We start from the raw sequence: 25,611 nt of genomic DNA on the forward strand, positions 1-25,611 counted from the left end.
TCTATACTTCATGCCTTGTTTTTTCCATCGCCTTTGGTTTGGTCGTATATGATTTGGTCAGATATAAGTAATAACATGCAAATAGGGCTGACAATGGGCTATAATTTTTGCACTGTAAGATTTAAGAATCGAAGCGGATTAGGATCGGATTTTATTTCTAGTCATTTTTGAACTATAATTTATTTAGGGCCTTGACATTTTGTGAAGAACTATTTGGATCACGATCCATTACCACCCCTACATGCAAACACTAATATGGGTAATTGTTGTTCACTTCCATTGTACCATCTTTTATAATTTAATTTTATATTCTTTTGCCCATGTGTTCGTACCTAATGGAAACCTATAATGACTACATAGGGTTGCATATTGCTACCCCTAAGGGTCTCCATCGACCCTCTTCAGTTTAGGGCCTGTTTGGAGTAAACAGTCACTGCAAACATGAGTCTAAAACGATGAACATTTTGTTGTCTTCGTCAAAACATGAATACTTCCAATTCAATCGATGGATTGTTGTTCAATGTTGGTTGGTGCCTTGGTAGTTCAATTGTTGTTTGCCATTAGGTTTTGGTGTTGTTGGTGCTTGCACGCAGATGTTGTTTTTGTTTTCAACTTGTTTGTCACTCCATAGCTTCATATTCAGTCTATTTTAAATGTCAGTCAATTTTAATCATGTTATAACCATCTTGATGCACTAGGATATTATGTTATATTCACTTGTGGTTAGCTGCACATACTCAGATACAACCCAAATCTACCATCAATGATATGGCTTAGGCAATCTGACCCATAAGTTGTGCCACTAGGAACTTTTCCAGCATATAGGATCTAGATCACTGAGGCTAATTATTGTACCCATGTATCTGAGGACATAGAATGATTTGATTAGTAGTATAGAACATACAACATAATAACAACTACAATTTAGAATGCCATGTCCTACTACAAGCGTAGAAATCCCTATTTGTGTTTTTAACCGCATCCAATTTGGCTCTGTTGTTTTTCTTTTCATGTAGGAATGCAGTCATACATATTTATATAAATATTTTAAGCGATTCAACAGTGTAAAAAGGCATTCTTGTTAACATATAATTTGAAAATATGTTTTCCATGTTCAAGTTGTTTCTGATGTTTATCTTTAAAAGTCTTGTTCGGCATTCGACATCTTATTTGTAAATTGTGTGCTTTGTGATGATAAATACTTTTCAGTCCTGTGTTTTACTAACCTTTTATGTGGCTTGTAGAAATTATTTCTTTATAATGATGATGAAGATGCTGCAAAAGATGGAGATCGGGATGCTGAATTGCTAACACTTTGGTTTGAAAAAGGTTATATCTGAACATCTATGGTAGTACATTGTTATGTGACATTGGTATTGTTTTGGCAATATATAGATAATACTGCACACATAATGCACCTCAGATGTTGGTTGTGTTGCGATTTGTTTACCAGAGGCTTGTAAATTAGTAATATAAAAATTGACAAAGTTGCAGATGTGAGCACGTGTCCGAACTTAATTTTGAAAATATTGGTTCCCTTGGTTCAATAGTTTGGCTTTTTATATAGCCCAAAATATGTCATGGTCTTGTCCAGTGCCTGTGAACTACAATAACCGTGCTGCCAAATTTTGGTTTTGGTATATGGCATATTGGCATGGTTGTACAAAAATATATCATTAGTCTTCCTTTTGCATAGTTATTTATATGTTCTACAAAAAATGAATCGTTATTTCAGCATTTTAGAGATGTATACATAAAGCAAGCAAGGCATGCTCTTTGAGTGATTAACTAGCAATATAGATAATATTGTACACAAAATGCAGGAAGGTTTAGCATCGATAAATATGATAGTTGAAGCCAAGTTCCATGCTACACCTAGTGGTACTGGAGGTAGTAAATCATAAAATGTAGGTAGTAAATTATGTTATTAAAAAACGATAAAAAAACAAGGATAGATAATTAGTCTAGGTATAAATTTTAGCTGATTCATACAATAATTAATGTATTTATTATATATATATATATATGTCTAGATCTATTATTGTCCATTTAAACATAGACATAAAAACTAAGAGCTAAAACGACTAATATTTTAGGACGGTAGGAGTATTTGATTATGTTTACCATTAAAATCAATAAACATGTAATAAGTAAAATAAAAAAATAAAAATCTAATATGAAAAATAAAAAGAACAAACAAGACAAGGGCTTGGAGTAACTAGTTTTTAAGAAGTGTTTATAAAAACTTAGGTGGTTCCAAATATATTACTTTATATTTTATTTTATAAAACCATATTTTTAGTTTCTTAAAAAACCAAAAAGCTAGTTTTGTTTAGCTAAAGACAATTTATAAAAAACTAAGATGGTTTCAAACAACATTAATCAATTTTTTTATAAACCACTTCCTAAAAACTAGAGATAGAAAGCAGATTATTAAATACAAGGCCTAAATTACCATATACCTTCCAAGTAAGAACATTATAACCGGTGCCAACCAAATATATTTTCTTTACAAAAAATGGAGGCCTAAAACTAAATTTCAAACGGAATCCCCATGACAAACGCAAGAAACACGAAAGCAAGAACCGGAAGGAACAGCCACGCCAATATACAGAGCGAGCCAGCACACAGTTTTTTTTTCATACGGCTGGTCTGCAATTAGGTGCCTCGACTGCTTGCTAGCCGCCGGATTAATCTTTCCCTACCCTAAGGTTGGTCGCTTCGTTGCTCTAAATTTCTTCTCATCCGATTTTTATTTCTATTTAGGAGTTTGTTAGTTGGGATTTTTTTCCTCCCTGTTTCTTGGCTGCCTTGTGATCCATCTCAGATCGGTCGGAAGAAGAACAGCCCAATCTCGATTCATCCGAAATAACTCATTTCATTTTTTTGGGGAGTTCCTAGATCGACAAGTTGAGTTGGTTGGGTACTTGGGTTGGTTTGCTTCAGTGAAACGGCCGAGAGCATATTTCTTGGATTCCTTGCATGTATGTAAGCTGTGTCCGGAATTCAATTTGAGCTGCTGCTATCTGTCTTGTTTCAGTAATTCATTTAGACATTCCAGATTTTGTTTCCCCAAATTTAAGTAAAAAAAAGAGAGAGTTCTTGATGTGATTTGTTTAGTGCTCACGGATCTCCAAGCCCCAGTATTTGGTTTGCTCAAGGTCATACCAGTTTGTTTTTAGTTTCTTGGAATTTCTGTCCACGTTGTAGTTTGGTTGGATTAGGATTAAATCGTCCTAGTCAGTTGCTACTTGCTACACACCTTTTTTATCAAGATTCGAACAAGTAACTTGTTTCTATCTCTCTTTATTTCTTCTTCCATTTGAGTTCCTGTTTTGCCTTTCCAGTGTGGTACATGATTAGATCTATGTTTAATATTTCCATCCACGACTCCAGATTGAGCTCGTGTGTTGTTCTTCTTTTGCTATCAGGAATCTTGATTGCGTGCTTCTGAATGGTTAGGACTTAAGACATGCTTTTAGCTGAAGTTATGTGGCATCTGTTTTGTCTAACAGGTTGAAAGTGGTTTGAATTTTTCAAGAACAAAAGTTTCCAACCTGTAAGATTATCTTCTGTTTCTGGGATCTGCCCATCTGGGGAATTGCTCCTGCTTCAGCCTCTTAGCTTGAGGTCAGAGCAGGAGGCGATTTGGCTAAATTGGTTTTAGTTGTCTTGTTTGCATAATTTGGGTCACATCTAATAACATGCAGGGGATTGAATCTTTACTTCCAAGCTTGCTTCACATATAGGACCTGATTTCCTTATATTATGTAGAAATTCTTACTTGATTCACCTATTTTTTAGACTCACTGATTTTGAACTATTTTCCTACATGACTTTGACTCCCACTTAGCGCTCAACCTGAATATAAATAAGGTCGTACTCTGAATTTTGTGACTGGGCTTGTGGAGCTTAGACGATGGCTAGTTTGTGCCGTTCTAATATCTGGGTTATATAAGAAGGTTCAAGTTCTCATTTTTTTTTCTCCTAGGCTACCTTTGATAGTAAGCCAAGTAGTTTTAAGAATACATCTCAGAGTGAGGGACAAGATCTTGCTTCTGATGCTACTATGAACTCTACCTTCATTTATTTGCTCATCCAGATTATTGGATTCTGCATTCAGCTCTTTTCTGTGTTCATCATCCAATTTTTATGCATAGTGCTATCTTTGTGTCTCAATAACTTCCTTTGTTGTTAGTTATGGTGTCAACAAACACCTATTATTATTCGTGCGCACGTTCTGGAGCCGCCTTGGCGTCTCTGTCCCGGACGACGCCTCTTCAGAACGAACTCTGTGATCTTCGAAGGCGTGCACCCCTCCACCACTTCGGTCCTCCGCCAGTGCAAGATGAGGCCGCCCTGAGGCGTATCAGACTGCACCGCGAGGACACCGCCGTGGCTAACCTTTGGTGCCGTGCATTCACCACGGCGATGCTCTGATCAAACCCTCCCCCCTCTTTGTATATTACAAATTTTTTCAGCTAGCCTACTTTTGATCTGATTAGGCATAACACCATACAAATAAGACTTTTGGTTTATTCTGATGACTTTAAATCCTTGACTTTCTTCTGTCAAATCATTTATTAACAGTGAACTTGTGTTCCACTTGTACACTTACCTAGAAATATAATGCTTGGCTCTTAACAAACAATGGTTTCATTTTCTTATCCATTCATGTTTTAATATTCTTCCCTGTGTGCTAGTGCTTCTTTTGACTTTTGTTCATGGTCCACCTTTTATGTGCATATACATTTCAGGCTCAGGTTTTAGTGGGATATGATGAAGCTAAAAAGTGGACGACGACCGTTCTATAAGGATGTTAAGCTTGTAGACTGCCGTTCAGGCTCAAGTCTTCCACATTTGGCTGCTCAAGCAAAGTTTGCAGCCATGAACATGAAGACTGAAGATGTCAATCCTCGTCGACCAGTTCAAGTCAGACGAAGTAGATGGGCTCTTGGTGATGTAACCGAGGTGTTGGATCATAATTCGTGGAGGCTTGGGAAGATTACAGAAGTACTGAAGAATGACTATTTTGTCATCAGGCTAGTGGGTTGCATCCAACCAAGAGAATTCCACATATCTTGCTTGAGGATTCCACATGATCGCAAGCAGTTGACTGTTGGAGGCAGGGTGAGATTCTGTATATAATTTATATTTCTAGTTAATATCTGTAAAGTATATTTCTTTCATATTCTGATTATTGTCTAAATGAACATAGGTGCTGTTTGGTTCAAGAAATGTAACACAAAGGGTAATAGTAATGGTTTACATTCGATTACTGTCGGTAACAAGTTTGAATAGTGCGGTATCAATTTTTAGTATGGTATCTGATTACGGTGGGACTAAAATAAACATGATTTAACGTTATCACTTACCCATTACGTTACAAATATCTGAACCAAACGGTACCATAGTTTCATTGCATGTGTTTGAACTTCAAACCACTGAATTGCTTTTGCCTAAAAGTGGAAAGCAGCTATTTTTTTATTGCCGCATGAGAAAACACACCTGGACAAAAAAGGTACTTCTTGATTAAATGGATTAAAAAAACTCGACCGGGGAGGGAAAGACCGCCCTCCCGGTATTATATTAAGAAGAGATTGAAACATGGTCCCAGCCAAGAAAATCCCCGAACTCTGGCCCCCCATCACTAGCGGACCGTCACCACCTACTGTGCAACGGCCCAGTCGGAGGGTGGCGCGCAGGACATAGCCCGGGAGCGGACGAGGCACAACAAGGAGATTTTTTTAAACCAAGCCCAAAATTCGCCCCCGATGGGGATCGAATCCGGGACATGGAGGTGCATCTCGGAAGCCTTAACCATTACACTAGAGGTCCTTTCGCTTCTTCATAAAATGTTTTTTTCTCAATGAAATTGTGGGAAACACTAAACCTAATTAAGGTTGGGAGTGTGTATAAATAGCTGAGTGTTGTGGGCCAAGTCCCATTACAATGGAGGTACACATAGTAACGCAAATAACACTCTACCCCCCCGGCAGTCTCAAATCTATCATGTACAAATGTTGAGATTGGAGCGAAACTCGACGAAAACACTCGATAACAGCCCCTTGGTGAAGATGTCGACGAACTGCAGTGTGGTGGGTACGCTAAGAACCCGAACGTCACCGGCAGCGATATACTAACTGACGAAGTGCGGGTCGATCTCCACGTGCTTCGTGCGCTGATGCTGCACGGGATTGGTGGAGAAGTAGACCGCGCTGACGTTGTCGCAGTAGACGAGGGCGACACTCTGACGGAGACTGTCTACTACAGTTAGCCCATCGGCTTCGTCGACGCCACTCGCCCGGATCTAGTCTGCCGGCTGAACCGCTCCCTGTACGGCCTCAAGCAGTCGCCGCAGGCTTGGTACAGTCGCTTCACCTCCTACTTGGCCTCCATCGGCTTCGTCGAGGCCAAGTCGGACACGTCCCTCTTCATCTACCGGCGCGGCGATGACACCTTTTACCTCATCTACGTCGATGACATTGTGCTCACGACATCCACTGCCGACCTCCTAAAGCGCACGATCGTCCGCCCTTCAGCGAGAGTTCACGATGAAGGACCTGGGGCCCCTTCAACACTTCCTCGGCATCACCGCCGAGCACCGGCCTCATGATCTCTTCCTCCTCCAGCGCCAGTAGGCCATCGCCATCCTAGAGCGGGCTGGCACGTCGGACTACAAGCTCTGCTCCACGCCTGTCGACACTCCGGCGAAGCTCTCGGAGGACGACGACCCCCCAGTCGCCGACGCGACATCCTACCGGAGCCTGACCGACGCGCTCCAGTACCTGACCTTCTCCAGGCCCGACATCGCCTACGTCGTCCAGCAGGCGTGCCTGCATATGCACACCCCGCAGCGCCCCATCTCACTGCTTTCAAGCGGATCCTGTGCTACCTTCGCGGCTCCCTCGACTACGGCCTTCTACTCTAACCCTCCACAACGTCGGAGCTCGTGGTCACACTGACGCTGACTGGGCTGGTTGTCCCGACAGGTGCCGGTCCACTTCCGGTTACGCCGCGTTCCTGGGCGCCAAGCGTCAGACTGTTTTCTCTCGCTCCAACGCTGAGGCCGAGTACCGCGCTGTGGCCAACGGCGTGGCCAAGGCCTTCTGGCTACGCAGCTTCTCCAGGAGCTTCACAGCCCCCTCCAGCGTGCCGCCCTCGTCTACTGCGACTACGTTAGCGCGGTCTATCTCTCGTCTTCCTTTTTCTACTTCCACGTCCAGGGCTGCTCAGGCCTTTGATCTTGTCCATTGTAATATCTAGATTTCTCATGTCCTTGGTCTCTGATACCATGTGGGAAACCCTAACCTTAATCAGGTTGGGAGTGTATATAAATAGCTGAGTGTTGTGGGCCAAAGCTCATTACCATGGAGGTACACATAGTAACATAAATAACACTAACAGAAATGAATATGTTTCATTTCCAGTTAATATAAGTTAGAAATTTGGATGTAGATCAAGGGGGAAGTGCAGATAGATATTTCAGTTTTTTTTACAGTATATGGTTTGGTTTGTCTATTGTGAAAGCATTTGCATTACTTGTTGAAAGTTGAAAACTGAACATTCCTGTATCTTCAATTTATTATGGACTGAACATTTTTTTACTATAGAAATTAAAAAAACTCGGCCGAGGAGGGAAAGACCGCCCTCCCGGTATTATATTAAGAGACCGAAACATGGTCCCGGCCGAGAAAATCCCCGAACCCTGGCCCCCCATCACTAGCGGGCCGTCACCGCCCACTCTGCACCGGCCCAGCCGGAGGGTGGCGCGCAGGACGTAACCCGGGAGCGGGTGGGGCACAACGAGGGGATTTTTTTAACCAAGCCAGAAATTCGCCCTCGAGGGGGATCGAACCCAGGACCTGGAGGTGCTACTCGGAAGCCTTAACCATTACGCTAGAGGCCCTTTCGCTACTATAGAAATTTTGTGCTACAATAAGCGAGTGATGGGGAATCAATGGTACCTCTCACCATGAGCATTTGCTTGACCTCAGTACTATCTTCCCATTACTAATGTAATTTCTTTTTTGCCTTTCTTTGACAAAGTATCTCATGGATACCATTCCCTTTTTCAGATCAATGAACTGAATAAGCCGACCCGATTTGCTGACTGCTCCTCTCACCACTCAAAATTTGTGATGGAACAGGACCATCAAGCCTATGAAGAGGTTGATCACTATGCTAAGAGGAAAGCAGCCAATATCTGTGCTTCCACCGGTGCTAGAGCTGTCAAGAGAAAACTAGAAGCAAGCAGGATCCCACCTAATGGTTTAGTCAGAAGAACAGGCAAGGAACAGAAAGTATCTACACATGAATTTCGCCAGTTAACCAAGAACGAGTTGCCTCCAAAGGTGTCTGCTAGGAATGCCATCGACGAAGATGATCATTTTCATAGGCCTTTAAGTAGCAGATACAACGATCTGCCTGAGAAACCTCTGCGCACCAGAGAAGAGGACGAGTGCTCGGTGGCTAGCTGCAGCGCGAATTACACAAGTGGAACGAAAAGGCCTTCGAGCAATACGGACACTGCTTCTAGTCCGCCAAAGAAGAATAAGAACGCAATGGTTAGGTGCATGAAGGGTTTGCTTGATCGATTAGATTCTGGCAGTAGCAAAGACGTAGATACAGCTACGCAGATTCAAGAAATAATTGAGACAAAAAGAAAGGAGCAGCAAGCTGCAGATTTCAAGGAGATAGACCTGTGTTTGGCACTGGCAAAGGAATGTGGGGCTACTGAGGAGACAGACGAGTTCTTCGTAGCTTCCCAACTGTTTGCAAGCTGCAAATTTCAAAGACATGTTTTCCTAGGACTGTCTTCAAATGCAGGAAGGATGGCTTGGTTGAAGAAGCACTGCAAGGGCTGGACTTTTTAAGGACTTTAGTTTATGTCATAGGACTGGCTTTTCTATTTGTGTATCATGAAGTTAAGTCTATGAACTGTTAGTTATATTTGGTTTGTGAACTGTTATGTACGGCTGTGATGCATAAACTTTGTGATGCATGAATCTTGTTGTGGTTGTGCTGCATGATTTTGCATGATTTGTGGAGGTTGTGCATGAATCATTTGCATCTTAGTTGTCTTGTGAATAATTTCGAAGAAGTTGTGTTGTGACCTGGTAACAAAAGGTTTGTTGTCAACTACTTGATTTTACTGGGTTACAGAGGTACTCATTTGAAAGATTTTGTTCAAATGTTTATTACTTTCTTTCATGATAGATTATTAAACATCAGTATATTAAATGTTTGTAGGATGAAGAAGCACAGGACGCACAAGACGCACAATGGATTACACAGTACATATTGAAGTGTCGAAAATGGAGAATGACTATTTGTATTGCTGCTGCAGCTATGGGTATGTACTATCTTGACAAATATTGGAACAAAGCAGATTACAGAATACCTACTGAGTCTGGTTACCAATGGGTGATGAGATCATTGGGCAATAGGACTTACTGCTATCAAAATTATAGAATGCATAGGAATGTGTTTGATCTTTTGCATAATGTCCTAGTTGAGTCCTATGGTTTGACTTCAACTAGAAGAATGTCATCAGTTGAGACCTTAGCATTCTTTCTGTGGATGTGTGGAACTCCCCAAGGCATGAGGCAGGCAGAGGACAGACTATTTAGGTCCAAGGAAACCTTGAGTAGGAAGTTTGAGAAAGTTTTGAATTGTCTTAACAAACTAGCTGTTGACAACATAAGGCCTTTAGATCCTGAGTTCACTACAATTCACCCTAGGCTGCAGTCACGAAGATTCTCTCATTACTTTGATAATTGCATAGGTGCTATAGATGGCACTCATATACCAGTTGTAGTTCCAGCAAATCAGGTTGTGCAACATACTGGTAGGAAGGGGTACACTAGTCAAAATGTGTTGGCAATCTGTGACTTCAACATGAGATTCACTTTCGTCGTCGCGGGTTGGCATGGATCTGTACATGATATGAGAGTCTTTAAAGATGCAGTTGACAAATATGGCAACAAGTTTCCCCATCCACCCCAGGTAAATGGTACATTTCATTTGTTTGAATGCCCAGTTGTACATGAAATGCGTGACAATGAATGTGTTTGTTTGCAGGCAAGTTTTATCTTGTGGATTCGGGATATCCCAACAGGCAGGGTTATCTGGCGCCGTATAGAGGTACAAAGTACCATCTTCCTGAGTTTCAGCAAGGTCCTATGCCAAGAGGTAAAAAAGAGGTTTTCAATTTTGCACACTCTTCGCTTAGGAATGTGATCGAAAGAAGCTTTGGAGTCTTGAAGAATAAGTGGCGGATTTTATTACATTTACCTAGTTATCCTATGCCTAAACAAAGCAAGATTATAATTGCGTGCATGGCACTTCATAATTTTATTAGAGAAAATTCAACGACAGATGATGATTTTGATTTATGTGATGATGATGAGAACTATGTTCCCATTACCTCTGAAGGACCATCTACGCAGGGAACAAATGAGTTGACAACCACAACAGTTGATGAAGACATAAATATGAACCATTTTAGAGATTCGATAGCTGATGGGTTGTTTGCTAGACAATAGTTTTTTCTTTAAGTTGTTGTAAGAGAAATAGTTTGTTTGCTGTGCTCGACAATTGGATCTGTTCCAGGCAATTGTTTGTTCCCATTAGATTGTGATGAGAAATCAGTTTGCGTTGTAATACAAACTTTGATTGTTGAGAAAACAATTTGAAATAATATAAAACTGTTTTTTTGAACAGATATGGAAGAATGGGTATGTTGGTCTTTTTGTACAGCATTAATTGCTTCACTATGTGTTTTAGCTAGAGTATCCAAACATGGTGGACTAAATTTTAGCCTGTGAACTTTAGCCCTTTGGTTTTAGCTCAGGGTAACCAAACAGGCCCTCAGAGCACAGTACCAGTGATGATGACCATCAATCAGTTGGAACCGGCAGTTGTTTCCCTGATGATGTTATGTCTGCATGTGAGTATGGGCAGGAGACTGAGGACGCCTATGGCTCTGGTTTGTTTCAGAACGTCCATGAGCTGGAGCTGCGAGCATATCGATCAACCGTCAGAGCTCTCCATGCTGCAGGACCCCTGACGTGGGAGCAAGAGTCGCTCCTGACGAACCTGCGCCTCTCGCTCAACATCTCGAACGAGGAGCACTTGCTTCAGTTGAGGCATCTCCTAGCTCTTTGAATTTTTTTCAAAAATCAATATGTTTTTTAACACCTGTGGATTACCTCCAACTCGCAGAGATCACCGCAGGCTTGTAGCGTGCGTAACTCGAGGGTGTAACTCGAGGGTGTTGTATATAGAGAAGAGTCCAGAGAAATTCACCTGTAGCTGTTGTACTTAGCCAGAACTTTGTTGCTAGGAGTAAGTCTTGCATTTTTTTAGTGTTTTTACAATTTCGAGGAAATGTAAAGCTTCGAAATATTAGTCATACTGATAATCAAGGTGGGATATCAGTTCCTTTAAATGAAGCTGGAGTATCAATTATAGTTACTGATTTCGCTCATTGTATCTTTTCTTTGGTGCTCCCTCGGTCCCAAAATATAATTTCTTTTAGATTAATCACATATTCATTAAGTTACATATGTCTATATTCATTATCATTTGAATGAATTTGGACAGAAAAGAGTGGACTAGAATGAACTATATTTTGAGACGGAGGAGTACCGTTCTGCACGTTGTGGCTGGAATGGTTCACCATTGACAAGTTCTGCTTCAGACATATCTTTACTAGTTTTGCATTGGTGCTGCTGGTGATGTTTAAACCTCATGCTGTGAACGCACAGATTCTGGGCAGTGGATGAATACCACTTTAGGGCTTGTTCGGTTTGAAGGGGTTTAAGGGGGATTGGAGGGGATTCAATCCTCTTCTATATAAATTTGTATAGAAGGGGATTGAATCCCCTCCAATCCCCCTTAATTCACTCCTAACCGAACAGGGCCTTATGAGGAAGAGGTCGCTGAAAGAGACAGTGTACTAAGTCTGATAACCAGACGCTTGGGTCCTTTTCTCTCACGTCAAGCCATCTTAAATAGTAAGGGCTCTTTTTGAACGCAGGAATTTCACAGAAATTTAGTAATTTGAAAAAATGTTAAAAACACACGAAAACATATGATTGAGAAAATTATCCTTTGATCCAAATAAGTCCTAAATGTCTGTTGCTGCCTTTGTGGCTACATCACCCAGAGGTAGAGATGGCAATGGGTACCCGAAACCCGAATACCCGACGGGTTTTACCTGATATGAAGGCAGGTACGGGATGATTTCTCTACCCGCGGGTATGTTAATGGGTAAAAACCTCTACCCGTTGGGTAGACGGGTACGGGTATGGGTTGGTACTACCCATACCCGTCTACCCGTGGGTAAAATATACTCGCATCAATAGCACTATAAACATCTAATAGAGTCCAACTTAGCTAGAATAAAACCCTTCTCTAGTTATCATTTATCTAGATACCAAGTTATGTAATCATATGATTTGTTATATATGAAATTGAAGTTGTATTTATATGTTTATTTAATATTTTGAGTGATTGGTATATTGGAATTTAATTCTTTCCTAGAGGATACGGGTTACCCGACGGGTAAAAATACCTGCGCGGGTACGGGTATGGGTAAGATTTTATACCCGTGAGTATATATGGGTAACCCGACGAGTAGAATTGTTTTTGATGGGTACGGGTATGGAATGGTACTACCCGACGGGTATGTACCCGTTGCCATCCCTACCAAGAGGCAACAAACTAGTACATGGCACCAGAACCACCTGCTCAGAGCCTCGGACTATGTGCAATATGCATGACTATGTGCAATATGCAGCACAGCAGCAGCGTCCGCCGCCCGCCCGCTGCCCTAACATTGTTGCCGTTTAGGTTATCCGCAAGTGTTACTCCTAAATTTTTCTCCCTATATCACTTTTTTTGTCACATTATCAACATTTCATTCCCTATGTTTTCATCCCCCGCAGCATTTTCCCCTAAATACTCCCCCTGTACCACACTACAACTATAAAATATCATTTTCTATATCTACTACCAATTTTTTATCTACTAACAATTACTCGTGGCCCCACAGCACAGTGTTGTAGAGGATGAACAGTGATCCCCTAGATTGAGGGGGAGAGAGAAGGGGATCGCGCGCTAGGGGGCGCTGCAGGGGGCAGCACTGCGGCCGTAGCGTGCCCCCTGCAGGCGCCATGCAAGGGGAGGGGGCTGCCCAGGGGGCAGCGTTGCAGACAGTCTTAGGCTATCCGCAAGCGTTGCCACTAAATTTTCCCCCTATATCACTTTTTCCCTATTTTTCTCCCTATTTTTTCCATCTCACGCAACGGTTTCCCCTAAATACTCCCCCTATACCCCCACTACAACTATAAAATATCATTTTCTATATCAACTATCAATTTTTTATCTACTAACAATTACTCGTAGACCCACATCACAGTGTTTGGGGGGATGAACAGTGACACGCTATATCTGGAGGGAGAGAGAAGGGGGCGGCGCGTAGGGGGCGCTGTAGGGGGCAGCGCTGCAGCCGTAGAGTGCCCCCTACAGGCGCCATGCAAGGGGAGGGGGATGCCCAGCGTTCACCTCTGCGCACAGCCTTAGGCTATCCGCAAGCGTTACCCCTAAATTTTTCCCCCTATATCACTTTTTCCCCCTATTTTCCCCCCTATTTTTTTATCTCCCGCAGCGGTTCCCTCTAAATACTCCCACTATACCCGATTACAACTATAAAATATCATTTTCTATATCAGCTATTAATTTTTTATCTACTAACAATTACTCGTGGACCCACAGCATAGTGTTTGAGGGGATGAACAGTGACACGCTATATCTGAAAGGGAAGAGAAGGGGGCCGACGCGTAGAGGGTGTTGTTACGTTGTAGGGGGCAACGCTGCGGCCGTAGAGTGCCCCCTACAGGCGCCATGCAAGGGGAGGGGGCGCAAAACCTTTGTGTCACACTTGTGCTGCAGCGGCCGCCCCGCGCCCCTACGCAAGTTTAAATTTGGTTGACATGTCATAAAAGTGAGATATATAGAGGACGAAATTTAAATGGAACTTGTGCTCAGCGTCTAACCCTAAACCGCTGATGCAGAGGAGGCGGCAGAAGTGGAGACGTCAACTTGGCCAATGAATCTAGAAATACCAAATCGTCTCATAATTTCAAATTAAGGGAGTACTAAATAAGAAACATAGAACTAATAAAGAACTTGAAAACTAAGGCTACAAACAATAAGTCGAGCTCGGCTCAGTGAGCCAGACTCCTCGGTCACATTGCGAGCTGGGAGATAGATCGGCTCAGGCTTGTTGTCTCATTTTGATTTTAGAGCATAAATTGTATATTTTTATTATATATAAAATAAAAATATATGTAAAAAATCCAGCTACATATTTCAAACTAAATTTAGCATTGAATCCATAAAAAATAAGAAAATAAATTAAAAACATAATAATATAACAACGTAGCACAATATTATTAGGCAGACTCCCGAGTCGACTCAAGTTCGCTCAGGGCTCGGCGTTTGAGCGAGTCATAAAAGTAGTCTCGATTCAGGCTTACAAACTCGCGAGCCTCTCCAAGCCTTAGCAAGCTCAAGCCAGTTCACGAGGCTCGAGCCTTTCCCCTGCTCTACTCAGTAGTTCTATAAATATCTGGCATAAGAAACATTCAAATCTAACAGAACATATAAATCTACACCTGCATCGAAAGCAGTTCAAGTTCAGAATCCATTACAAAAGAGTACATGATGCTAAACTAGCAAGAAACATGGTCCATGGAGCCTGCAAACTGTTGTGCCGTTACTTCTCAGTACGAAACCAGGCCTTTGTTTCCATCAGGGCTGCTGGACCTTGAGCTGCTGCTGCGCCTGCGGTTGTATCTGGAGCTCTCCCTCTTGGCTGGGGCAGCATCAGGAGATCTGGGTCCCAAGGGGTCCCGGCTCTTCGATCTGGACCTGTTGGCAGGAGGGCTGTGGTCAGGATCGCCTCCGCCATGACCTGATCGAGGCCTATCATTCACATTCTGTCTCGGTTCTGCAGGGCTGCGGCTACGTCTTGGGCTGGGGCGGTGATACCCTCCACGGTCATGGCGCCTCACTGGGCTGCGTGACCTACTCCTCATTCGTTCTCTTCTTGGGTACCTAAAGTCATGGACGTTAGTTAACAGTTTTGAGCCACTTCTAAAGTAGCATGACTTTGCACAAAATGGTACAAAAGGTAGAGAGCAAATTCAAAGGAAAACAGTTCTATTTTTATCATGGCAGTGGAAAAGGTGCTGGATCTATAAGCAATGCATGGTGATCTGGTGCTTCCACAGTGTATGGTGGTGATCTGGTGCTTGCACATGTAATCATCAACATAATATCTGAAGATCAAAATCAATCATGCAATTAAGTGTCCAGTATCCACGAAACCAATAAAACTTGGGAATTTAATCAAACCAGGTAAACTATGAAAGGGATGAACACAACATATTATTCTGTTACCAGGCACAAATGTGATTCACATTTTTCATCAGAAGTCGAAGAAAAAGAAGTTCATAAAGAGACAGTTAAAGCTTATAGTAATGACAGGTTTATCTAGATTAGATATGATAAAACATATTATTCTGTTACCAAGCACAAATGTGATTCACAGTTTTCATCAGAAGTCGAAGAAAAAGAAGTTCATAAAGAGAGATAGTTAAAGCTTATAGTAATGACAGGTTTATCTATATTAGATATGATAAAACATTTAATACCATGTTCTTTACTTGTTGGTGCTATTCTTTTAACCCATGAGGCCATGAGCAGTAATAATAGTTTGAATAATGTAAGCATTACAACCAATTAGCAATGGCTTCCAACTGACTATTTACAATGAGCAGATTGGATCCTAAAAACAAACTTATACTATTATACCCTATGGCATTAAACAATACATAAATAAGGATAAAATAATAGTTGGGAAGAAACAGGTTGTTTCTTTAAAGTTTAACGAACCTGGATGGGCTATTGGCTCTTGGCGAGCCATGGTATCTCCTTACTGGCGAGCGTCTACTGTAAGGACCATTTCTTTCATACCTGAACATGATGGGAAATCAGTACAAATGCCAAATCTGTCAAAATTTGATAAATAGTCTAATTTTTAAATTTACCTATTGAAATTGTTCCATCTATCATCTCTCCCTCCATCGTAGCGGGGTCGAACAGGGGGACGCTCGGGAGATGGCGTCCTGTATCGGCGTGCATACCCATACTTCTGAGTAAAACCACGTCCTTTCCTGATTCGTTGAGGTTGCCCATTGTCTGCAGAACCCACACCTAAATCTTTACCATTGGTGGACACAGAATCATTGCTTGGAAGGTGCCTTCCTTCACCAGTTCTAGACATGCCAGCCTCTGCATTATCACCACCAGTGTTGCCATCTACATTTACTGGTTTCGTTAAATTTACATCAACCTGAATGGGATTGTTCCTGGAGCTTCCACCTGGACCATTCCTATGTTTATAAAAATGGGTGTGCATTAGCCACTCAAGAGTAACTAGTCACTCAAAGTTGAACAGTACAAACTTTGCTCTGTTAATGTAGTTAATAGACATACCTATCTTCTGAATTGTAATTTCCAGATCTTTCATCAGCCCTGTTGCCATCTTTGTTTGAGGGTTTACTTCCATCATGTGATTGTGATCGATTGATGGTAGTAACTGTTTGTTCGTCTTTGTCCGCTTCTTGAAAAGTTCTTCCTTGTTCTGAAATTGTCATTTTGGTACTCTCTTTATCTGCTAGAGAAGGGAAATGATTACATACTTCAAAATTGAAGACAAAAAATTGAGGTGAAATGATCTCAGAATACTAAAAAAAAATAAATTATACATTATGGTAAAAACTATAAATAAATATAGCATATGAAACTTCAAACTATTAGCAGATATTGTAGCATACGCCATAGAAAGTTATCAACAGTTGCCTTCAGATAGAAAAAGGTAACTTGTCATTCATGTGAAAGTGTTTCATTTCACCGACTGGTATCAAAAGATAATATAAAGTTTGTTTAGTAAAAAACACACCACATCGATAAACAGTGAAGATTAATGATAACATGAATAAGGCACTAGGACAGTCAGAATTTTTATTTATTTTTAAGTGATGCCATAAAGGCATTGCCAATGTAATAAACCAAATAGCAGCAGAAAAAATCCAACACAACATTCCTTCTTTAGCTAGGCATGGCAAGCTCACAGGCCAGAAATATATGCGCTCAAACTGACCTGACGTAGCAAATATGTAACCCACACATTAAATCTAATGGAATTAGGTTACTACCTTTCGGCAAGGAACGCTTGGTATGATGGCCACCCTTTTCACTGTCAGAACTGCTGTTATCTGTCTTTGAGCTTACTGAATCATCACTTGAACTCCCATGGCTCCTAAAGATAAACCACACCAAAAATAAGAAATTTCAGCAAGAAGCCATCCCATGCTAACGAAGTAGCGACTTTATGCATGTTATTAACATTGTACCGTCTAGATCGCCTTTTGGATCCTCTACTCTTTCTCTTACTCCTTGTATGTTTACCCTTTCTCTTTGTGGGCTTGCGCTTATCCTTCTTAGATCCTTTTCTTCTCTTACGCCTATGATCACTGGATGAGCTAGTATCCATTGATGAATCTGATTCTGAATCAGAGCCACTATCTGAAGAATAGGACAATGAGTCTGAAGTATCTGAGCTATATGAATCAGACGAATAGTGTTTTCTCTTCTTCCTTTGCTTATGATCACCGGATGTTTTTTTTAATTTGGCTCTCCCTTCAGCAGTGGAGTTACCATCTGCCGTTCTTAGTTTTTTTTCTGCAAAAAGTGGTAATTAGAAAGATAAGCAGAAAGAACATAAAATATTTGCAGCTGTACATTGTATTTGTCTATTTATACCTTTCTCTCCCTTTAGCAGATCCGGAGAATTTGTGTTGGAAACTTCACCACAGTCTACAATTTTCACTTGATAAGAAGGATTTCCAGTTTCACTACCAACTGCTTCAAGCTTTTTAAGCAAAGCTATTCCACTGACCACCTTCCCAAAGACCACATGTTTGCTACAAATATTATAGCTTGAAATTCATTTAAGGTTGCTGGGCCATGGAGAATAGGCAGGAAATATAAGACAAGACATCACAGATAACTAGAAACTAACAGCATTAAATACTATACTATAGTATCAAAGAAAGTGCAGTACGATATATAGGGGTGTGATGTGACATGTTGTAAACGTGTATTTCTAAAACTTTATACTTAATGCAACGATCATTACTTGCCACATGTCATTAATAAATTTTATGACAGTATTAGTGTTTGGTTGTGGTTAGAGAACTGAGAATCCAATAAAGCTAGGTGACTGAAGAACAAGAAGCAATACCCATCAAGATGAGGTAGAGCCTTGAATGTAATAAAAAACTGTGACCCATTGGTGTCTGGGCCGGAATTTGCCATGGACAGAACACCAGGCTGATTGTGCAGTAATCTGAAGTTTTCATCTGTAGAACACATGATGGAATGGAAGAGAAGTTCAGTAAAAGCTTAACAGGTACATAACAACAAATTTTGTGACTGACACAAATTTCAATGTAGCTAGTAACCTGGAAATTTTCCACCATAAATGCTCTCTCCACCTTTTCCTGGAAATAGCATGCAACATTGAACTTATAAAGTACACTACAGGGAGAAGTCAGTTGAAAGAAGCCTGGGCTAATGAAGCAATACCATCTCCTCTTGAAAAATCACCACCCTGCAGGGAGGAAATTTGACAAGTTTAGTTTGAAGAAAAGAGACTCAAATTGCAAAACTGCATGAATAGAAGAAAGGTCGATTGCATGCATATTCCATATAGCTCAGTATCCCAGTCCCATAAAAGATTTCAATGTACCATCACCCAGATCAGTAGCAATCTTTAAATACCTGAACAACAAACCCTTTAACTATGCGATGAATATGTGTTCCCTTATAATAGAGTGGTTTCTGTGTAGATGCCCCAAGTCCACTTTCACCTACATGTTGGGCAGAGCCGCAGAGGCTAAGACTTAGAACTCGAACATATGCTATAGAAACGACTCGACACGGGCGCACGCATACTGCTGTTTCACATAATGAAACTAGAATTACCAGTACAGAGTGCTCTGAAGTTCTCCGCTGTCTTTGGAACTACATTTGCGAGTAGCTGCAAAACAATCGCCGTAAGTTAACATGGTGCATGTTACCATGTCCTCGGGAGCTGAAAATAGTGAGCCTTATGAAAACAAAACAGACGACGCATGCTGCTGCAAGCTTCACAACCTCAAATGTGATCCTCTCGGCGCTGCCTCCACTGATTGATATGTCCATGAAAACGTGGGGATTCTTAACCTTGGGCATGGTTGCCGCACCCACTTGAGATGACCTGCAGGTGTGACAAACGAGAAAATCTTTAGCAACATCCCTCAAGCGAGCCATGGGCTATCTAGAGCACATGAGAACCCCAAATCACCGCTTCGTCCACTGGCGGATTTATGATACCAGGACGGAGCTAATGAAATTAAAGTGATTGCTATCAGTACTTCGGTAGCACTCCCACGACATTAGGGTACAAGACTACAGTACACTCGATTAAAAAAAAACGAGCCAAACCGGATGGAATCGAAACAGAGATGAGTCGGATCGGTGCTATGCAGAGTATCGAACAAATCCAGCCGGGACTATCCGGATGGACTTGAAATTGTACATATAAATATAATGGAAAAAAGGATTGGGTTTAGGCATGGACTTGGTGGTCTCGAGCGACCCAAGCGAGACCGACGGGTAGAGCTTACCGCGAGTTGGAATGGATCACCGCCTGGCGCCGTTGCAGGTGGCGTCAGGAGGATGGACCGCTGAGCCGCGCCGGCGGCCACTGGAGGGGAGCGAGGTGGGCAGAGCGCTTCGGCGGCGCGTGTGCTGCAGTGCAGGTGCGGGTGAAGAGGGAGGAGACCAGGGTTCCACCGTCGTTCTGTTGGGACGATCATGCCCAGTGGGCCGTAGCCGTACACAACTCCAGCCTGCTCTATTACCTGTCTTTCCAATTATTTTGTTATTTTATTCCTCCGTAATTTTCTACGTTAGAATTCTCTTATGTATCCTACTCCTATAAAACACTAATTTTTCTGGTTTTTACCGCCGTTCCTTTTTATAAAAACCTCTTCTACTTCTGTCCAATCAACCTACCATCCAAATATACATCGACATGCACGCAGTCAGTTGACATTTAGGCATACCTAAGGTCGATGTCAACACTACTAATTCAAGGATAAGAATCCCCAAATTCCAACGACTTAGGTTAGTCGTCACGTGTCCAATACATTTTTGCTTTCGACATAATTTTCTTTATTTTTTCTATATATTTTTTAATGTACAGTAGATTTGAATGGCCAACTTAGTGTTATGGTGCGTGAGTACTACTGCTACAAATTTCAAATACGTCGTGTTATTTTCAACACAATATTGCATGGTCAACGTCTATTCCAGTAGTGAAGTTGTGCTATTTCCAAAATGGGATACGGCTAGTCCAAATTTATTTAACAACCAATTGTCGGATGTCCACTTGCATATATAGCAGCTCACCATTGGTTGTTAAATTTGTAGCCAACAGATCGTTTCTAAAAACATATTTAACGATCAACCATCGATCATTAGTGTTTAGCAACCAATGGTTTATGCTTAATAAGGGTCGATAAAACTTAAGTGTGGTGTAGTGATAGTGTCCACAAAAATATCAACTCAAACACAACAAACATTGATTATTAACTTAGGTAGCTACTTTAGAACCATAGACTTAAACATAATGGAACTAGTTATCACAAAAGTATAGTATCACATAAACAGATCCACAACTTAAAAACGGACAGCACAACACATGCATAATAGTTCGGAGATGAAAGTTGGTTTATCCTTATTCCAGCATAGAGGGAAACTTGTTGGATTAATGTGGGCTTGGCCCAAGTTAATATTCAATAATAGTCAGTGCTAATGACTCACTTTAATGCTATGATGTACTAATTATTTAGTACCATATTGGAAGTTCAAGGGACAAATAAATCAACTTAAATAGGTGGATCATTGGTGCATCTATTGAAAAGTTGAGCCGTGGAAGATCGGATCTTGGTCTGAATATTCCTTCCTAACAGTTGCGCATTTTGCCCGGAGTGATGACCGTTCGTTTCATGTCTTATGGCTAGTAACGGACGTCGGTTTCTTGATCTAATGGCTCGTCGGTGGCACGACTGTTACTGTCTGTCGCTTCATCCGCTCTGGTTCTTCGTCGTCGGCGTCGTTCGAGGGACTACAATGCGTACATCTGCCTGCATCGAGTCCGTACGATTACATCAAACATACACACGAGACGTCTCGTGTGAATGGAGTCACTGATGCCTTAAGCATCGATCCCTCCGCAGTGTATTTCTTGTTTTCAATAATTGTGCATGTTTCATTTTTGTTTACTGCTTATGCGACTAGTGGTACACACATGCGCATACATGTCGTCACATACATCACACTTGTTTTCTGGATTAAATTAAAACTGATAATGTCTAATTTTCTAACAATCCAAAAACCTAGCATTAGGCATTTTTCTGTTAGGGGTTTTGTTGTTGCGTTAAAACCAAGTGAACCTTTTTGATGGGATGTTTTACAAGAGATGGCATAGTAGAATGATACTGTGGTTGACTGCAATGAACTGCTATCACTCTGCACCGGAAAAACCCGAACAGTTCGCTCCTGAAGAGGAGAGAATGTTCGATGCTGTTGATAACCTGTTTCGAGATGTCGTGATTGGCGCTCTTGCCAAGTAGTATGTGATTCTTATCTAACATGCACATCAAAAGAGTTACGGGATGCATTAGGTGAGAAGTTTGGTGTTTCTGATGCTAGTAGCGAGCGGTACATCATGAAGCAGCTTCTTGACTATAAGATGGTGGAAAACCGTCGTGTAGTTGAACAGGCTCATGAAATATATGCACTGGCTAAGGAACTCGAACAATTCCTATGTGTCTTGCCTGACAAGTTCGTGGTCGACGATATTATCGCTAAGTTGCCACCTTCTTGGGCAGACTTTGTTGTCACTCTAAAACATAAGAGACAACAATTTAGTGTGGCTAAGCTTATTGGTTCTCTTGATGTTGAGGAGAGGGCGAGAGCAAAAGACACTTGTGGAAAATGAGTTGAGACTTCTAGTGCCAATATGGTACAAAAGAAGAACTCTAATGCATCACATAACAATAAAAAAGAACAAGCAATAGAATGCCACGAAGCCTAAGTAGACAACCGTGTTAAAAAAGAAGAACAAAGGAGTTGGTTGCTTTGTTTGCAGGAGCACTGATCGTTGGGCAAACGCTTGTCCAGACCGAAAATTTAAACAAGATAAAAAATAGCTCAAGACAAGAAAACAATAAACATGGTTGTTAGCGAGACCTATTTTTTCAGTGTGTCAATCCCCTGAGTGGTGGGCTGACACTGGTGCTAATATTCATGTGTGTGTTGATATCTCTTTGTTTTCTTCTTATTAGTGCAAAGGGAGTAGAGACTTGATGATGGGGAACATATCACATGCGCGTGTTTTTGGTGTTGGTACAATTATTTTGAAGTTTACTCCGGGAAAGATGGTGCTATTAAAGAATGTGCAACACGTCCCCTCTATCAAAAAGAATCTTGTTAGTGACTCATTGTTATGTCGAGGTGGCTATAGACTTGTTTTCGAATCTAATAAATGTATACTATCAAAATTTGGAACATTCGTTGGAAAAAGGATATGACAGTGGAGGTTTTACATGATGTGTGTAATAAGTCTGCGAACAATGTTATTTCAAGTGAGTCGTATATTTGGCATCCATGACTTTTTCATATCAAATTTGGTTGTCTCATGGTTAGCAAATTTAAATTTAATCCCGAAATTTGATTTAGTCAAAGAATCTAAGTGTCAGGTGCGCGTGCAATCTAAGCAACCTCACAAGCCTTATAAGGCCGCGAAGGCGAGGAATTTGGCATCACTAGACTTAATACATACCGACTTATGTGAGATGAACAGAATATTGACTAAAGAGGCAAGCGATATTTTATTACTTTTATCGTTGATTCTACTAGATTTTGTTCTGTGTGTCTCTTAAAATCAAAAGATCATGCCTTGCATTATTTTAAGACCTACAAAACTGAAGTTGAAAATCAACTCGAGAGGAAAATTAAACGGTTAAGGTCTGATCGTGGTGGAGAATATTTTTCTGTTGATTTTTCTGATGTTTGTGTGGTTGCTGAAAGAAAGAATCATACTCCAACTTATTTGGTTACGCTATGTTAGAGACTTCGGTACTATTTAAGGAATAGTGGGGTGAGGCGATATTGATGGCATGTCATGTCCTAAATAAAGTTTCCACAAAGAACAAAGAAATCACACCATTCGAGGAATGGGAAAAGGAAAAAAATAAATATGTCATATTTGCGCACCTGAGGTTGTTTGGCTAAAGTGAATGTACCAATTAACAAGAAGCGCAAATTAGGACCAAAACTGTTGATTGTGTTTTCCTTGGGTATGCTTTCCACAACATTGGATATAGGTTTTAAATTATAAACTCTGGAGTACCAGACATGTTGGTTGGTACTATTATGCAGTCCAGAGATGCTACGTTTTTTAGGGCAAATTTCCCATGAAAGCTACACATGATACGTCTAGTAATGAACCAACGATACTCCATGAGCATTTTATTCCGGTAGAACACACCGAGGAATCCCATATACATAATTGTTGGCGTTTCGAGACCGGGGGGTCCCTTGGGCCGACGAGTGAGTGTCGCCGCGTGCCCCAGCCCAGATGGGTCGAGCGCGAGGGCGAGCGCGAAGGGGGGAGAGCGAGGCGGCCGAAGACCGGCGTGAGAGAGGTGGGAATCCTTAGGCCTTCGTGTTCGTCCCGCGCCCAGGTCGGGTGCGCTTGCAGTAGGGGGTTACAAGCGTCCACGCGGGTGAGGGAGCGAGCGGCTTCCAAGCGAGCGCCTGTCTCGTCCTCGTCCCCGCGCGGCCAACCTTCTCTAAGAGGGCCCTGGTCCTTCCTTTTATAGGCGTAAGGAGAGGATCCAGGTGTACAATGGGGGGTGTAGCAGAGTGCTACGTGTCTAGCGGAGGAGAGCTAGCGCCCTAAGTACATGCCGATGTGGCAGCCGGAGAGATTTTGGCACCCTGCTGGTGTGATGTCGTGGCCGTCGGAGGAGCGATGGAGCCTGGCGGAGGGACAGCTGTCGGAGCGGTTGAGTCCTTGCTGACGTCCTCTTGCTTCCGTAAGGGGGCTGAGAGCCGCCGTCGTCACAGAGTATGCGGGGCGCCATCATTGCCTATCTGGCGGAGCTAGCCAGATGGGACACCGGTCTTGTTCCCTGCGGCCCGAGTCAGTTCGGGGTAGGGTGATGATGGCGCCTCCTGTTGACGTGGTTGGCCTGCGCCCTAGGTTGGGCGATGTGGAGGCTCCTCCGAAGTCGAGGTCGAGTCTGTCTTCCATGGCCGAGGCCGAGTCCGAGCCCCTGGGTCGGGCGAGGCGGAGGTCGTCGGCAGAGGCCGGGGCGAAGTCCGAGCCCTGGGGTCGGGCGAAGCGGAGTTCGTCGTCTTCTGGGGCTGAGCCCTAGTCCGAGCCCTGGGTCGGGCGGAGCGGAGTTCGCCGTCTTCCGGGACTTAGCCTGAGTCCGAGCCCTGGGTCGGGCGCAGCGGAGTTCGCCGTCTTCCGGGACTTAGCCCGAGTCCGAGCCCGGGGTCGGGCGAAGTGGAGCTTCCTATGGTGCCTTTGGCAGGGCCTGACTGCCTGTCAGTCTCACTCTGTCAAGTGGCACTGCAGTCGGAGTGCGCAGGCGGCGCTGTCCTTCTGTCAGGCCGGTCAGTGGAGCGGCGAAGTGACGGCGGTCACTTCGGCTCTGCCGGGGGGCGCGCGTCAGGATAAAGGTGTCAGGCCACCTTTGCGTTAAATGCTCCTGCGATTTGGTCGGTCGGTGCGGCGATTTAGTCAGGGTTGCTTCTTAGCGAAGGCAGGGCCTCGGGCGAGCCGGAAATATGTTCGCCGTCGGAGGGGGGCCTCGGGCGAGACGGAAATCCTCCGGGGTCGGCTGCCCTTGTCCGAGGCTAGGCTCGGGCGAGGCGTGATCGAGTCGCTCAAATGGACCGATCCCTGACTTAATCGCACCCATCAGGCCTTAGCAGCTTTATGCTGATGGGGGTTACCAGCTGAGAATTAGGAGTCTTGAGGGTACCCCTAATTATGGTCCCCGATAATAATCTTGTGGAAGATGACAATGTATCAACTCGAAAGAGTGAGAGGCCAAGGATAGCAAAGTCCTTTGGTGATGATTACATTGTATATCTTGTGGATGGCACACCAAGTACCATTGAAGAGGCATATTGGTCTCCTGATGCTGACTTTTGAAAGGAAGCAATAAGGAGTAAGATGGATTCTATTATGTCTAATAGAACTTAGGAGGTCGTTGAGCGTCCTCGTGGGTGTAAGCCCATTGGGAGTAAATGGGTGTTCAAGAAAAAGATTAGGCCTGATGGTACTATTGAAAGGTACAAGGCAAGGCTTGTAATTAAAGGTTATTCACAGAAGGAAGGTGTCGGTGT

General features: G+C 42.5%; 2 protein-coding genes across 13 annotated transcripts; one reads left to right on the top strand and one right to left on the bottom strand.

Annotated features, from left to right (window-relative positions):
• The first annotated feature begins 2,439 nt into the window (after positions 1–2,439).
• Positions 2,440–11,452, top strand: LOC100216837 (Plant Tudor-like RNA-binding protein). Of its 11 annotated transcripts, none has more exons than XM_020547473.3 (7): positions 2,509–2,711; positions 3,516–3,630; positions 4,758–5,130; positions 9,253–10,008; positions 10,084–10,194; positions 11,002–11,144; positions 11,227–11,452. In XM_020547473.3, exons 3-7 carry the CDS (start codon positions 4,777–4,779, stop codon positions 11,327–11,329), a joined length of 1,467 nt encoding a protein of 488 aa, XP_020403062.1. In that variant the 5' UTR covers positions 2,509–2,711; positions 3,516–3,630; positions 4,758–4,776; the 3' UTR covers positions 11,330–11,452.
• Positions 11,453–14,436: 2,984 nt separating this feature from the next.
• On the bottom strand, positions 14,437–20,027 carry LOC100384625 (uncharacterized). 2 transcript variants are annotated; one of them, XM_008670279.4, is made up of 14 exons: positions 19,806–20,027; positions 19,294–19,396; positions 19,123–19,177; positions 18,919–19,007; positions 18,724–18,748; positions 18,600–18,638; positions 18,380–18,497; positions 17,899–18,059; positions 17,490–17,817; positions 17,292–17,395; positions 16,570–16,750; positions 16,122–16,466; positions 15,967–16,047; positions 14,437–15,126 (listed from the first exon to the last, which is right to left on the bottom strand). In XM_008670279.4, the coding sequence occupies exons 2-14, from the start codon at positions 19,369–19,371 to the stop codon at positions 14,793–14,795; spliced, it is 1,938 nt and encodes a 645-aa protein (XP_008668501.1). In that variant the 5' UTR covers positions 19,372–19,396; positions 19,806–20,027; the 3' UTR covers positions 14,437–14,792. The 2 variants fall into 2 exon arrangements, with proteins under 2 accessions (XP_008668501.1, NP_001170592.1); NM_001177121.1 differs by having other exon boundaries at positions 14,647–15,126; positions 16,570–16,747; positions 19,806–19,938.
• Positions 20,028–25,611: the final 5,584 nt, after the last annotated feature.

This window comes from Zea mays, chromosome 2, assembly GCF_902167145.1.
Source record: "Zea mays cultivar B73 chromosome 2, Zm-B73-REFERENCE-NAM-5.0, whole genome shotgun sequence".
Taxonomy (NCBI): Eukaryota; Viridiplantae; Streptophyta; class Magnoliopsida; order Poales; family Poaceae; genus Zea; species Zea mays.

Bases quoted from the DNA above. Each gene is read 5' to 3' on its own strand.
- LOC100216837 (XM_020547471.2), top strand. From the start codon at position 4,777: ATGATGAAGCTAAAAAGTGGACGACGACCGTTCTATAAGGATGTTAAG. The intron at 5,131-9,252 runs GTGAGATTCTGT...AAATGTTTGTAG, and splicing joins AGTTGACTGTTGGAGGCAGG to GATGAAGAAGCACAGGACGC. The intron at 10,195-11,001 runs GTAAAAAAGAGG...GGTTTGTTTCAG, and splicing joins GCAAGGTCCTATGCCAAGAG to AACGTCCATGAGCTGGAGCT.
- LOC100384625 (XM_008670279.4), bottom strand. From the start codon at position 19,371: ATGCCCAAGGTTAAGAATCCCCACGTTTTCATGGACATATCAATCAGT. The intron at 17,818-17,898 runs GTATAAATAGAC...CACTTTTTGCAG, and splicing joins TCTGCTAAAGGGAGAGAAAG to AAAAAAAACTAAGAACGGCA. The intron at 16,467-16,569 runs GTATGTCTATTA...TTATAAACATAG, and splicing joins AATTACAATTCAGAAGATAG to GAATGGTCCAGGTGGAAGCT.